At 36.6% G+C, this 16,122-nt stretch overlaps 1 protein-coding gene across 7 annotated transcripts in view; it reads right to left on the bottom strand.

The window, feature by feature from the left end:
* The window catches only part of LOC131154194 (helicase-like transcription factor CHR28), a 140,512-nt gene that overhangs the window by 121,813 nt on the left and 2,577 nt on the right, over positions 1-16,122 (bottom strand). For 3 of the 7 annotated variants that reach the window (XM_058106793.1, XM_058106795.1, XM_058106799.1), the window contains exons 2-4: positions 11,808-11,941; positions 11,494-11,722; positions 10,747-11,408 (exon numbers count right to left, since the gene is read on the bottom strand). In XM_058106793.1, coding sequence (XP_057962776.1) covers positions 10,747-11,408; positions 11,494-11,722; positions 11,808-11,867 — 951 coding nt within the window. In that variant the 5' untranslated portion in view covers positions 11,868-11,941. Of the gene's footprint in view, positions 1-10,746; positions 11,409-11,493; positions 11,723-11,807; positions 11,942-16,122 lie in introns of those variants that run through there. The other 4 variants (XM_058106796.1, XM_058106797.1, XM_058106794.1 and 1 more) reach the window with 3 other exon arrangements.

The raw sequence follows: 16,122 nt of genomic DNA, 5'->3' as shown, positions 1-16,122 counted from the left end.
TCTTAAATTTCCATGAAATTGTTGAAATTTTGTCGAAATTTTGATTTCCATCACCCTCAAAATCGAAATGGCAATTGATTTCCGTCTTGCATAATTTTTGTCAAAATCTCAACGAAACATCCGAAATTTATAGAAATCTCAAAATTTTAGCAAAGCTTGTAGAAATTTTAACTATACAATGAAATTTCGTCGAAATTCAAATGAGAGATTTAGGGGTGAAATGAAATTTCTCTCTTAATTTATTTTATCAAAACAAAAGATTATTACAAGTCCTTTTGAAATTATATGAAAAAATAAACTTACAGTAACATTTTATTTAACCATTCATGTCTGAATTATCATTATTTGTATAATAAATAATATTTGAATGATTTATGAATTTCATTTGTATTAACTGAATATGTTTAATGTACATTATCTTACAAATATGTTTCATACATGTACTATTTTACAACTTTTCCACCTCATACAAAACATAGATGTATTTAATTTATAATATATTAGTCCTAAAACTTATATTTTTATGTTTGTTAACCATTTCTAAAGTTTCAGAAAGAATCCCATGCTTTACTACTAATTTCCATTATTTTTTCAAATTGAAATTTAAATTGACATCGAAATCAAAATTTCCGTCGAAATATTTTTGTATTTTTGGAGCTTCGAAATTTGAGTCGAAATCAAAACTTAAGACCTTGATTATGATAAAAATGGAAGTTGACACAGAAGATGATGATTGCAGCAGTGGTTACATATTGAATTTATGACAAGGAAACTCATCTCAAAGAATGCCAAGAGTTTAAATGACAAATCCAAAAGGCCGAAGGTCAAGAGTTTTTTTTTTTAAGGATTATAATGAGATAGTATCCATATTTAGGAAACAAAGTTACAGTCAAAGTAATGATGTCTCTCAAGTAAAATTTGGGGCCTTAAAAATTTCAAGTGGATCTTTTTAAATGCAAACGACACTTACAATGACATCCTTGTCACTTGGAGTGTTGGAAAATGTGGATCACAACTTTAGTTCTTTCTCCACATCTTGCTGTATTAGACACAATGCTAATAACTTCTTCCAGCACCTAACATGTTTTTAAGGCCTAGGGAAAGCCCCTCTAGGCTTTCTTTTTGGGGAGAGCTCGAAGGCATCAAAACCAAATGGAATACTCCTTGGGTTATTGGAGGTGACTTCAATGTGCTACATTCTCCTCAGGAAAGAAATGGATTGAAATCGGAAAATACAAGCATGAAAGAATTTCTTGACTTCATCAACTTGAATGGCCACTTTAAAGACTCTTTTACTAGGTCCAATGCTAGGGAAACCCCTGCTTTTTCAAGGATTGAGATATTTCTCATTACTTCAAATTGTGAAGAGCATTTTCCAAAAGCCTCGCAAAAAATCCTTCCAAGACCCACCTCTAATCAATTTTTCTATCTTTCTAGGTGAATTAGATGGGCCCAACCCCTTTTCGCTTCAAAATCATGTGGCTAAAGCATGATGGATTCAAAATTCAGTTCAAGATGAGATTGTCCACCTTGCAAGGTGAATGCCATGCTAGTTCCATCTTACCTTCCAAGCTGAAGGGGCTCAAAGAAAAGCTGAAATTTTAGAATAGAAACACTTGCGGAGACATTCATTCAAGGAAAAAACTAATCCTTATGGACATTAAAGGTATTGATGACAAAGAGCTTCCTCAAGGCCTGTCATTTGAAGATAAAATAATATAATACATCCCAAGAAGAACTTGTCCAAAATTATTAACATGGAAGATGTTGAATAATTGGGTAAAATGAAAGACCTAACTTGAATGATAGGTCTCTAACTATTTGCAATATTTGTCAAGTACAATGTCCATGAAAAAAATACCCTTAATCGCACATACTAACATAACTCCGACACATAATAATAATGCTAAAAGACTAAACAACCATTAACACTCCCCCTCAAGTTGTAGCATATGATACTAAACAACCCTTAACACTTCCCCTCAAGCTAGAGCATATAATATCATATGCTCCTAGCTTGTTACAAATGAATTTCACACAAGCACCTCCTAAGGCTTCAGTGAACAAATCAACAAGCTGAAACATAGACTTCACATGAGCGGTTGCAATGAGCTTCTGGACAAGTTTCTCTCGAATAAAGTGGCAATCAACTTCAATGTGCTTCGTTTGCTCATGGAAGACCTAGTTGAAGCCAATATGAATAGCAGCTCGATTATCACACATCAACTCTGTAAGCTAAGGATGTGGAAAACCTGGTTCTTCCAACATGTTCTTCAACCAAACAAGTGCACATGTAGTGTGAGCAATAGCCCAATACTCTAATTCAACACTTGACCTAACCACCCTAGTTTGTTTCTTACTCTTCCAAGACACCAAATCACCACCAACAAAGATATAGTACCCAGTTGTGGATCTTCAGTCCAAAGGCAACCCAACCCAATCTGCATCTATATGTCCCTAAATATGAATGTGACCCTAATCCTAATACAACAGACCTCTCCTTGGTGCACCTTTAAGATATCTCAAAATGCAAATTATTACATCCCAGTGACTTTGTTCTCAGGGAATCAAGAAACTGGCTCACAACACTTGTTGCAAAGGATATATTTGGTCCAGTGACTGTGAGATAATTCAACTTTCCAACAAGTCTTCAGTATTGTCGTGGTCGTGGTCGTGGATTAGGCAACAAATCACCCATATCTGGCACTAACTTACTATTGGGATCCATGGGTGTATCAACAGGTTTGGATCCCAACAGCAGTTCTATCTAAAACATCTTGAACATACTTCCTTTGTGACAAGACGGTTCCTTTACAAGATCTTGATACTACTATACCCAAAAAGTACTTCAATGGTCCCAACTCCTTGGTCTAAAACTTACGTTGAAGGAAAAGCTTTAGATCCTGGATGCCTTGATCATTGCCACTAGTGATCACAATGTCATCCATATATGCAATACGCAAAATCCTATCGAATGGAGTATGAAGACACAATCGGAGGCCAAACTCAAGTTATAGCACTAAATTGGCTAAACCATGCTCTAGGAGATTGTTTTAAGCCATATTTATTTCTTAAGCCGACACACTGAGCTTGACCCCCCCTAAGCACCTAGAGGTTGCTCCATATAGACCTCGTCCTAAAGATCACCATGTAGGAAAGCATTCTTCACATCTAACTAATGTAGAGGCCAACGACAAGTAGTGGCTAAAGAGATGAATAAACGTACTGAGGCAAGTTTAGCAAATGGAGAGAACGTGTTTGAATAATCCAAACTGTACACCTAAGTATATCCCTTAGCACAAAGGTGGGCCTTCAAATGAGCCAGAGAATCATCAAGATTGACTTTCACATTGTACACCCAATGACCAACAACTACAGACTTATCAGGAGGAAGAGGTCCAAATCCCAAGTATCATCATCATGTTGCGCACGCATCTCAGTCCTCCACCTAGATACGATAGGGCTTCAGATATAGATTTTGGAAGAGCAACAAAAGATAGAGTGCTAACGAAACAATAATACGAGGGTAACAAGAAATCATAACAAACAAAATTTGAGATTGGATGTTGGGTACAAGCACATTGACCTTTCCAAACAGCTATAGGAGAATCAACATCATGGGAAATAAGATCATCAGACAAAATAATTAGATGCATAGTAGTAGAAGCTGGAAGAGGCTCTCCTCCCTTGAGCTGCCATGTGCACACTTACAAAATGGGATGATCCAAGCGATGAGAAGGACTCAAACTAGATGAAGATGTACAAGAATTGGGCATAGATAATAGGTCATGATCTGGAAGGCAAGGCATAAAAAGTGACTCATCAAGGTATGGTGTGGACTCAAAAATTGTGATATCAACAGAGACAAAGCATCAATGTAAAGTAGGGCTATAATATCGATATCCATTTTGAGTATAGGAATATCCCAAAAAAATACATTTGATAGCAGGAGGATCCAACTTATCCATTCTTGAAGTTAACTGATGAACAAAGGACACACAGCCAAATATACGAGGGGGAAAGTAGAAAAAAAGAGCCTTATGAAAGATAATTGAATATAAGATTTTCCCACCAAGGACAAAGGATGGCATTTTATTGATGAGGGAGCAAGCTGTGGGCACAGCATCACTCCAAAAAACTTTGGGGACATTCATTTGATACAATAGGGCACAAATGACTTCAAGAATTTTTTTTTTTTTTTTTTTTTTTTTTTCTCTACAACTCCATTTTGTTGTGGAGTGTGGGCATATGAGGATTGATGGATCATACTAGAATTAGTCATATAGGTAGTGATTTGGGTACTAAAGTACTCCTTAGCATTATCACTACGAAGTACCCTAACTAGCATATCAAGTTGAGTCTTTATTTAAGAACAGAAAGCACAAAATATATTAAACAACTTAGAACAATCTTTCATTAAATACAACCAAGTCATCCCAAAGTAGTCATCAACAAATGTAACAAAGTACCGAAATCCCAACTTTCATGTGACACAACTAGGAACCTAGACATTAGAATGGACTAGCATGAAAGGACTAACCAACTATTTGTGAACCTAGTAGGCAGATAATGTTTTCCCAATTGACAAGACTCACACTCAAAATTAGACACAAAACTCAATGAAGGAACTAGCTGTTTCAACTTGTCTAAGGATGGATGACAGAGGAGACAATGGATTTGAAGTGGTGTATCAGCCGCCATGCAGGCAATTGGAGGAGAAGGCAACTCAAAGTAGTAAAGCCCTCAAGCCTCACGTCATGTGCCAATTGTCTTCCTCATCTTCAAATCCTGAATAACCATAGAATCAAGAAAGAAGGTGACAAAACAATTTAGTGACTTTGTAAGCTTACTAACCAACATGAGATTGAAAGGGGATTTAGGAATGTATAAAATAGAAGAAAGACTGATGAAAGAATAGGATTTACTGTTCCTATCCCCTTAACTGCAATAGTGGGCCCATCAGCAAGGGTAACTTGAGGTAGACTTTTAGAATACTAGAGGGCAAAAAAGAAGTTGGTTGCACCTGTTACATGGACAGTGGCAACAGAATTGATAACCCAAAGACTATTGGAAAAGATACAAGATGACATGCAGAGTGTAGGATTACCTTTCTTTGCAAAAGATGCAACGTGATCAGGTGCTTGTTGAGACAATTGATACTATAGAAACCTTGAATACTCCTCTCATGCAATCACAATACAATGTTCAACTCAAACAAGTGACTACCGAGGGAACCATACTTTCGAGATTTGTGAACTCCATCCCAACACTCACAAACTTAAACCAATGATAACAAGATTAATTGTTGGAGCAATTGAAATTCGAAACAACCATGAACAAGGTGACCCACCATGAATGAGTTACAAAGAAATACAAGGCTGCCACAGCACCAAGAAACTTAGACACAGACCCAAGAAATCAACAAACAGCGCTGGAACAATTGGAGCAACAACAAACAAGGTGAACCATAGAAACTACCACAGACAAGTCACCAACAAACTTATATAACACTGCCACAGCCTCATAAAAACATCTTATGAACACTGCCACTGCTACAAGAGACTCATCAATGTCCTTCACTAACACCGAACAACAACTAACGGATTACCTCAAGTGCATGGTTGAAAAAGACTGGAATCTTTGAGCAAAACACATGCCCAACAGCTTAATATTAAGGTCTATGGAAGGAATTAGAACACCCAATTGAAAAAAAAAACAGCAAATACCTCTGTTTCAGACCCAATAAACTCAATAACCATTTACAAACAACTTTGGGAAGCATCAAACAACCATTCCTTGGGTGCCACCCCTGAGCAATTTAAAAAGGTGAGATCTTTGGACAAAAAACATCACGAAAAACCTCATCAATATGTTTATAGTGGGATTCAGCCACTGCTGGATGAATTCAAGCCAAAAACATGCCTGAAAGTAGCTTCACATGCCGGTACGTGGGGTCAGCCCTGGCAGCCTTCGACCAGCGCGTGAGAGCACATAGGGCACTGTCTAGAGATGGGATTTCAGTGGGGGGGCAGATCGGCAGTGTATGTGGATTACTGGTGTTTTTGCAAAATCTATAATAGATTTTGTTTCTGAACTGGCAGTGTTGCCCAGGAAATTTCAAGCGACTGGTTTAACTTCCGGCAGCTGCTGGCTGTTTTCTAGGGCTATAGTGTTGCTGGAAATTCTTCTATGATGGTAGACATGCAGTGGATTTAGGGTTCTAGGCTTCAGTCTTGTGGTTGTTGTAACAATTAGGGTTTAGGTCTCAGAATCATGCTTTGATACCATGTTGAATAATTGGGTAAAATGGAAGAACTAAGCTTAATGATAGGTCTCTCACTATTTATAATATATGTCAAGTACAATGCCAATGACCATAATATCCTTACTAACACTTACATAACTCCAACACGTCATAATAATAATAAATGACTAAACAACCATTAACAGAAGAGATTGCTTGGAGACAAAACTCTAGAGCTCCTTGACTTAGAGAAGGAGAGTCAAGTGACCATAACACAAAGTTCTTCCACCAAACAGCAACCTCTCACAGAAGACTCAAGTCCATAAATTAGGTGGAAATTCACAGGGAGATTTAGGAAGAGGAAGGGCTTCTGTTAAAGAAGGCATTTGTAAGTTCTATGAGAACCTTTGGACCGAATCAGCCTCTTGGAGACCAGATGCTGATGGAATCAATTTAAGGAAAATAAGAACAGCTACCGCTTTGTGGCTGGAAACTCTTTTTAATGAAGATAAAATTATTCATGCTCTTAAGAAATGAATGGTGATTGAGCACCCAGGCCCTGATGATTTCACTACGGCTTTCTTTCAAGACAGTTGAGAGATCCGTAAACCTATCATTATCAAGAACTTTGATGACTTCCACACGTTGGGCAAATTCATCAACAGCATTAGTTCAACTTTTATTGCCTTGATTACCAAGAAGAGAAGGAGCCAGCAACATCAAGGACTTCCGGCCCGTAAGCTCAGTAGGAATTATTTGCAAACTTATCTCCAAGGTGCTCACCTTGAGACTCAAGAAAGCAGTTCCAAAGGTTATAGGTCAGCACCATGTCCTTGTTGACAGGAGACAGATTATGGATGCAATCCTCATTGCCTCGTAAGTGGTGGGTCTCACATTAAAGATGGCAAAAGGGGGATTGTCTGCAAGCTGGATATGGAAAAAGCTATTGATCATATATGTGCTGTGAGTTCCTCTCAAATACCCTTTAAAAAAATAGGTTTCTAGGAGTTTGGGTGCAAGTAAATCAAGCAATGCATCACCACAACAACCCACTCCATTCTCATCAGTGGCTGCCCAAGTGGTTTCCTCCATCCCTCTAGAGGTTTGAGACAAGGGAATCTCTCTCACCTCTGCTTTTCATCCTGATTCCAGACTATGGAGGTCCTTAGTTTATGGCTAAAAAAAGCCACTGAGATGGGTAGCTTCAGGGAGCTCCAAATCAGTAGAAATTACTCAGATGAAAACTTCTCAACTCCTGTTTGCAGAAGACACCACATTTTTTTTGTGGGGCATATCCTCAGCAATTCTGAATTTAAGATGTAAAATATTTCAGGACTTTGAAGTAAATCTTGGAGGAAGCAAGCTTATACCTGTTGGAGATGTGGCTGATGGTTCTTTCCCTTAAGGACAATTGGATTGTATGCAGGGGGGCCTTCCTATGAAACATCTTGGGCCGCATTTCGGTGCTAAGTGCAAAGACAAAAAATTGGGATCCCACAGTTGAGAAATTTGAGAAGAAACTCGCCAGTTGGAAGACAAATTACCTATCAAAATGTGAAATACTCGCCCTCATGAAGAGCACTTTCTCAAATCTCCCGGACCATTGACTGGCGTACTACACTTACCAGGTTCAGTGGCTAAAAGATTGGAGTATATTCAAAAAAGGTTCCTTTGGAGCAGCACAAGGGATGTTTTTAAGCATCACTTGATCAAAAGGAAGGTCAATGAACAACCCTTAGATTCAGGGAGGTTAGGCTAATTCACTTGTTGAGTTCAACAAAGCTTTAACATGCAAATGGCTCTGGAGATTCATGAAGGAGAAAATTTTCAACTTGAGAATTATCCCTGAGGCTAAATACGGGCTTGAGCATAATGGTTGGACCTTCAAAGAAACTTGTCAGCCTTTTGGAGTAGGAGCTTGGAAATGGATTAGGAAGGGTTGGAATAATTTCTTTTCTTTAATCAGATTCTTTGTAGAAAATAAAGACAGCATTTTTTACGGCATTATATTTGGTGAGGAAGATCTCTTCACACCCTAATTCCTAACCTCTCCAGCTTGGTACAGGACAAAGAGGCAAGAGTCCATTTGTTTTTCCATAATTCTGAGAATGGAAGCATGTTAGACATCCCTGTTGTGAGGAATGCTAATGACTACACAACTACACTGGCCCCCCCAGCAGTAATTCAGATGATCCTAGGTGGATGCTCAACCAAAATGGCAAATTTTATGTGAGTCAATACTGTAAAAAACTAAGCGAGCTGAGATCAGCCTCACATTCCCCTGTAAAGTCATTTGGAATACTCCAACTCCCACCAAAGTTGCTTTCTTGGTTTCAGAACTTGCTTCGGGGAAAGTTCTTACCATTAATAACCTTCAAAAAAAGGGGCAAATTCTGGTTAATAGGTGCTACTTATGTGAGAATAATGCTGAATTTATTGAGCATATCCTCCCCCATTTTTCATAGAAGAGGAACATTTGGAATCTTGCTCTAGCTATGATAGGGCAGTGGAGAAGAAAATTTGAGCCCGGAAAGTATTTTGTTCAAGCAAAAGAAATAGAACAGCTATGTCCCTTATTCCCTGTACCATCTTTTTGACCCTGTCAAAGAAAGGAACACAAAGGCTCTCAAAGGTTCAGCCAACATGCTCATCATGCTGAAAGATAGATGACTGACCACTCTCACTTACTAGGTTCTTTTACTATTTTGAAGTGTTTGGACAGTTTACTTTGTCGGTGATTCCTGTTTGTTGTAATCAGGTAGCACACCCTTGGTGTCCTTAATTGAAATATTTCTTTGATTAAGAATAAAATAAAATAAGGCAAAGAAACTGATGCAGCATGCAAACAAGATCGATTTTACTTTCCTAATTGTATTGTATTTTTTCTTTTGTTTTATTTATGGTATTTTTATTAGGGTTATATCTTCAAGATTCTATATTATTATAATTTAAGAAGCACGATATTAGGGAATTATTATTTAAAGAAGTAGTATCTTAGTTTATTTAGGTTTCCAAGTAATTGTAGGTTAAATATTTAAGCTTCTTAAATTAGTTTGATTATCTTTCAAGCTGTTTAAGCCTATAAAAAAGCCCTGATGTATTAGTTTGAGGCTAGTAGTTTGATATATCAAGTGGCATCAGGAAAGACTCTGATCTGTCAGTGTTACTTGACAAGGTCCGCAATTTTAAAGACCAGAGGACTCACCCAAATTTGATGTGGAAGAAAGCTATGTTTTTGACTTCCTTTCGAGCTCACTCTTTTCGGTTTTTGAGGGTCTTTCGCTATACAATATCCATAGGGAGTGGAAGGTAGTGCTGATGTAAATATTTCTTTTTCTGTTTTTATTTTTTTGAGGGACATCTTACCCTCCTTTGTAATTTTTTATTGTTCTTAGTGTAATGAAATCTTGTTATCCAACAAAATAGTCAATAAAAACCACCGAGGAAACAATTGCTAAAGTAATCAAGAATGGCAATACAGATCGCTCTTGGTAACTCAACAGTAGAAGCTACTGGGAAACCATACTAGTATCAGATTCTGCAAGAAACACACTAGGAAAATCAATTCATGAAGCATAGTGCTAGCACCAGATTATGTAAGAGATTCTGTATGAAGACAATTTATGGAGCAGCTGTGCACAATGGAATCTTTGGCTGCCACTACAGAATGCAAAGCTCCTTTGAAGGACAGGCTTCAAATGGCAATAACTAAGTGAAAAGAGAAGGAAATAACCGGAATACATGTGGAAGGGGACACAAAGTTCATAATTAATGGCACTATTAAGAAAAACAAGACACCTTGGAAATTATAGATCCTCATGGAATACATCAGAAGACTCCCATCACAATTTGGAAGATTCAAGATGAACCATATCCCACGGAGAGGCAACCACATAGTAGATTCTTTGGCCAACATCACTCAATCAAATCATCAAATTGTTCAAAAACGGAAGAATCTCTTCCCCCTCAACAATGGAAGAATCTTCCCCTCAAGCTGAGGTCGCATAGTAAATAAATACATGAGAAAAATTGCTTTTCCTAAATGCATTTCTGTTACCTAGATGCTGCATTTCTTAACCCAAAAGAAAAAGGAACAAGATGAGACAGCTGAGATTGACTGAAGGCCGGTGACCAAATCTATCAAAAAGTTATCTAGTTTGCAGACATATAATGACATTATAAGGGCTAATAGGATATATATACATATATATATATATATATATATTATGAGAAATGATGCAAAAATCTATCTTTTGATAAAACATATGGCCTTAGAGAGAGTGTAATGGAAAGAAATGAAAGAGCAAAGGGTAAGCCTTTCTTGAGTTGAGGTTGAGTTTGGCCAAGTTGTCATCAGTTTAGTGTTCAAAAAGACTTGATCCTAACCATCAAAATCCCAATTAAATTTTTTAGTAAAAATGTGATTAATACAACGCAGTCACATTAAATCCAAATTAAAAATCTTACACCATCTAAATTCATCAGAATGAAACAAAGAATACCTGTAACGCAGCTTGATAAATTAACCTTTCATCATTTTCGGCAGCTCTTTCTTCACCTATCCCAGAATAATATGCAGGATCACTTGAACTAGCATACTGTGATGTAGAAGCAGACTTTCCTTGCATCACGGATGGAGGCAACACCCTACTTCCACTCTTATCAAACATGATAACTTCATCATCATTGCTCCTGCTAAAATAGTTTCCTGTATAGCTCTGGTTGTTAGTTAAACTTGTCCGTGCAGGAGGGAATCCAAGAGTATCACGAATCTGACTGCTGCCCACATTCTCCACTAAATTATTTGCTTTAATTCGTGAAACAGATGGCTGAACTGAGGATGGAAGGGTCCTCTTTAGAGCTTCGTGAGACAAGATCTTTCTGTGATCTCTACCTGATGACGCATCCAAACTTTTAGAACTAAGAGCCTCATCAAAATTTTCAATGTCCAAAACATTACTTGGTTGACCCGCATTCCCATTCGCTGCAGAATAATAGAAATCATCTGCTGGAGCAGATTGCCAATTTGAGGCACTAATATTGTTATTAGAATTAAGATTGAACTGGTGTCTAGCCCGTGAAGGATTATCAACAGTTGAAGACCTTTCATAAGGAGCACGAGCTCCTTCAGAAGAAGAAACCTTTTGAGATTGTTCATCATAACCTGCAAATTTAGTTGATCACCCTGCAATTAATAATAGAACTTTAAGTTTAGACATGCACTAATTTATGATTAACAAAATGATAACCTCTACTCCTTGAATGGGTACCAAATGTAGATGCCCATGATGGAAGAATCCTGGGATTGGAAGGAGCAGATTCCCTAATAGGTGATTTGTGTCCTGAATCATCTTCTATATCCCAATCACTATCAGAAGAAGAAATATCTATAGGATCCATTGCACCCACAAAAGCTGAATGCCAATTTTCCTTTTCTGCAATCAACCTAGAAAAAGAATTCCTGAATGGTAAACCAACCTACAACAAAGAAGACCATCTAATGAACGAATACAACCACAGGATTTAAAAATTTCATCAAATTATATGATATATCTCAACTCACCAGCCCTGCACAACATCTTGAAATTAAGCTGCAAATCCACCCATTGAAAAAGTGGAACATCTCCAGGTAGAGTCAATAAAAGTATGAAGATGATCCACATTATCATGCATCTAATTAAACTGCAGGCCCAGTTCCTTGAGAAAAATCATGTTGATGGATAAAAGGCAAAAAGGGTCAGAAAACAAACAAGCTTGTAAAATATTCTTGAACATTTAAAAACAAAAAAACAACCTAGAGGAATAATTCAAATTTCATTTAAAATGTGACTTCCATTCTTTTATAACAAAGAAAGCTTTCAAACAAAAGGAAATGAAAACCCATGAAGAAACCTTGATGAAGTTCTACTAAACTCCCTTGAAGACAAAGATTACTTGCAGATAAAATCAGCCAGACACATTGCCAGGTACATATGCAAGATTTATGCCTCAAGAGGCAAAGCATGTGCTATGACAAAAATCAATAATAGTATTTTTTGCATGCGTGAAAAGTAAAGAGTTATCAGTTCATGTGCCTTTAAAAAGGGAAAATTACATTCTTTCCCCACAGTCTGCAAGCTCTAAAGGTGCATAGCAAGGACCAATAAACGGGTAAAATTTAAATGTGAAGAGTGAGGACAATCATTTAATATCCATGGGAAGCTCTTGAAATGTATAATAATACATAGGATACTTTTAAAAGTTTGGGTTGCCCCCTAGACCTAGAGTCAACCAGTGGACTACTACTAAAAAGAACAAAAGACCATACTCATTTAAATTAGAACAAAACAATATGCATGCAATCCAGGTATAATAAAAACTACAAGTGCACATCAAAAAGTTTGTGTTTAATAACTTCCAGTAATTGAATATCAAATACAGTTTAATCCAGCACTATTTGTGCAATGGAAGTTGTTTGTTCCAGAAAAAAAGAGCTTTGAAACAAGATAGATTACATATAAGTATATAACTTAACTTGGAACAAAAACAGTATACTGAAGTACATCCAATTTAGCTATTATAAGAATGAAAATGACAAATAATATATACTAAGAAGAGGACTAGAGAATGTAACAATCTAGGAGAGGACAAGAGATCCTCATAGCAGAGAAAACAAAAGAAATCAAAAGAAAACCAAAAATAAAATTAAAAAAAAAACTAACAAACCCTAATTAAGAAAACCCTTTTTTTTTTTTATAAATAAACAATTGTATTAAAGTAAGAAAGAAGTACAATGATGAAAAAGAAAAAAGAAAAACCAGGGAGAACAAGATATTCTCCCATTACAAAAGGAAAGTAGCTTAACAGCGGTTGCTAGCCTGTCACAAGCTCAAAAGGACACATGTTGGTTGTTGAGCTCCTTTGGGCATTGAAACAAAATTGAGCCACATCAAGTAGCTGCACCCAATTCTTCTAGTTTATAGTGATGAAGTGAGAGAAGTAGTCCTCCAGTAGCCTGTAGAATCTCTCGGTCTGCCCACTGGTTTGTAGTTGGCAGCTCGAAGAGATGTCAAGCTGTGAAACCGAGGATTCTAAAAAGTTATGTCCATAAGTTTCCTATGAATCTTGTGTCTCAGTCACTAACAATGTCTCGAGGAACACCTCAATACTTCACAAAATGTTTGAAAACCAATCGTGTTGTCTCCTTTGTTGTTCAGTGATGGTCTTAAATAGCAGTAGCAGGTAGCAAATAGTATTGGTAATGGGTGTAATGAGAAACGGCAGTAGCGGATGTTATATTAGTGAATTTTTTTCGACCATGCACATTCTAATGTATATTGGTCTATTTGCATGTTTCAAGCTTTTCAACCTTCTTGAACTTGAAGAGAATTTTAGTGCATTTTGGATCCTTTATTTCAACGTGCTAACATTGTTTAGTAAGGGCAATAAATTTTACATTTTTTTTAAAACAGCTATCGTTAGAAAATTTATATAATTTTTTACTTTTTCATTAATTATATATGTGATAATTAATTAATAAAATAAAATAATTATACAGTCCATTCATCTATTAGGCACATAACACTTACAAATAATTCAAAATATTAAACAAGTTCTATTATTTATTTTTTCAAGTATAAAAATCTACTAAATTTAGACCAACAAGTTATATCGTATAAATATAACCCAAGCTTTAAAACTATAATATATAATCATAAATTATCATTAAATAAATATAGTAATAACAACTTAAACATGACAAAAACTAGAGAAAAAAGAAGGTTGAAGTTAGAAAATATAGTAAAGAAATATCAAATTACTAATATTCTCATAATAAATATATTTTCTAAATAAAATAGTGTTCATATCATAATGTTAATGAATGCATCTCTTAAGATTATTAATATAAATGAATAATTTTTGTATCATTATCATCCTTATTATAATCTTCCCCTCTCTTCACATAACTTCTTGAGAATGACTTTTTTTATAGCAAAAGAAGAATTTCATTAATTGATTAAGAATGTACAGCCAAGGGAATAAGACATCTGCTCAGCAAAGTCTGGAAAAATCCAGATAAAGAAAAAAACATAGGAGAATTGGGAAAATTAAAAAGAGCAAATAAAACCAGCGCAAACTAACAATTTAACACTGTTGAGAATGACTTATGAAAAGGGGGGGGAATAAAAATAAGAAGAAAAAGTAAAAAAAATAAATAATAAAAATAATAATTTTCTTTTTTTTTGCTCTAACAAACGTGTAGTGGATACTTAATGGTTGTAGCAGCCATTACATAATGGTAGCAGCCTGTAACGGCAGCTATGGTGAATTTCCTTCCCATCAATTTAGCAGTGTGTAAAGGTATCAGAGAACTAAAAAACCACTACATAACTGAAAACCTATCGTTCATTTTGCCCTCTTCCCCCAACTTCATGAGGTTTTGTGCAACTAGATCTTTGACAAAATTCTCCTTAATGCACTCCCACATTATCATGGTAACCTTACTTATCGTCAAGTGTGTCACCAATTGTCATTGTATGCAACTTTACTGCTCAATGCATCTACGGCTTGCATCTACCCTCCCTTGTGCTCGAAATAGAAATCAAACTCTGCCAAGAATTCTTGCCAACAGGCCTATTTGGGGGATTACTTAGGCTATGTGAAAAAAATGAGTTATCTATTTTCACCATGAACGTAAACTCAAGTACGTAATGCCACCACACTCATAGACAATAAATCACCACTAGCATCTCCTTCTCTTGAACCATGTGACTCCACTCATCAGCTTCCCTAAGCTTATGGTTGTCATATGCAACAGGATGCACATTCTATAAAAAGACTCCACCAAAGGCATAGTCTAATGCATTTGTCTATACCTTGAAGGACATTCTCGAAAAGCAAGTACCGGACCCCGCATCATGGCTTCCTTCAGTTGTTAAAGGATCCCTAGTACTCCTCCATCCAATTCCATATGACCTTACTACATTAACTCGATTACTGAGCAGTCCTCAAGTAACCTCCAAGAACTTGTGAAACTAATTGGCAAGTCCAAGAAAGGAATATAGTTACTTGACTGTCGTAAGGATCTTTCAATCTTGAATAGCTCTCACCTTCTCCATATCCATCTAGATATGACCTTGTTCAACCATATGACCAAGGAGTTTAATATTCCTCTAAGTGAAAGAGCAAGTTTATTTCTTCACATAACAGTTGTTTTCCTTCACCCCATCAAACACCTTTCTTGGACACTCTTCATTTTCATCCAGAGTGAAGCTATATACAACAATGTTATTTAGGTCTGCAATGACAAACTTGTTGAAGTAGTCATGGAACAGTTGATTCATCAACATACAGAAAGTTGTTGGTGCATTTGTCAACTTGAAGGTGCCACCAAGAATTAATACACCCCTACCGTGTGTCACACAAGTAATCTTTGGCCCATCATCATATGCTATCTTCACCTAATAGCAGCTTGACTGCAATTCTACAAGTCAAATTTGGTGAAGTATTTGGCATGACTTGATCAATCAACAATCAATGGAATGGGATACATGTTACATAGAGTTGCTTTGTTCAACACACGATAGTCCACACACACACCCATGCTCCCATCATGTTTCTTCTAAAAGTACTCCAAACAATGCTTTGGAAGGATGTATATAACGTACTTCTCACTAACTCATCAAGTTGCTTCCTCAACTTTGCTAGTGATGTGTCCTTAAAATGCACTATTTTAGGGCGCAACTAGGGGAAGACTAGGGTGCAACCTGGTCGACAGCGTTCAAGCCCAGCAATCTTCTTCGCGAGATTTTTGCCAAAACTTTCCTAATTTGAATTCAAACGCTTGTAAACCCTTTTGGGTATAAAACTAAGCTTCGAATATGTGATTAGGGTTTCCC

This window comes from Malania oleifera, chromosome 4 (assembly GCF_029873635.1).
Source record: "Malania oleifera isolate guangnan ecotype guangnan chromosome 4, ASM2987363v1, whole genome shotgun sequence".
NCBI lineage: Eukaryota > Viridiplantae > Streptophyta > Magnoliopsida > Santalales > Ximeniaceae > Malania > Malania oleifera.
Note: the sequence above shows the minus strand (reverse complement) of the source record. Positions and strands in the feature narration are given on the sequence as shown.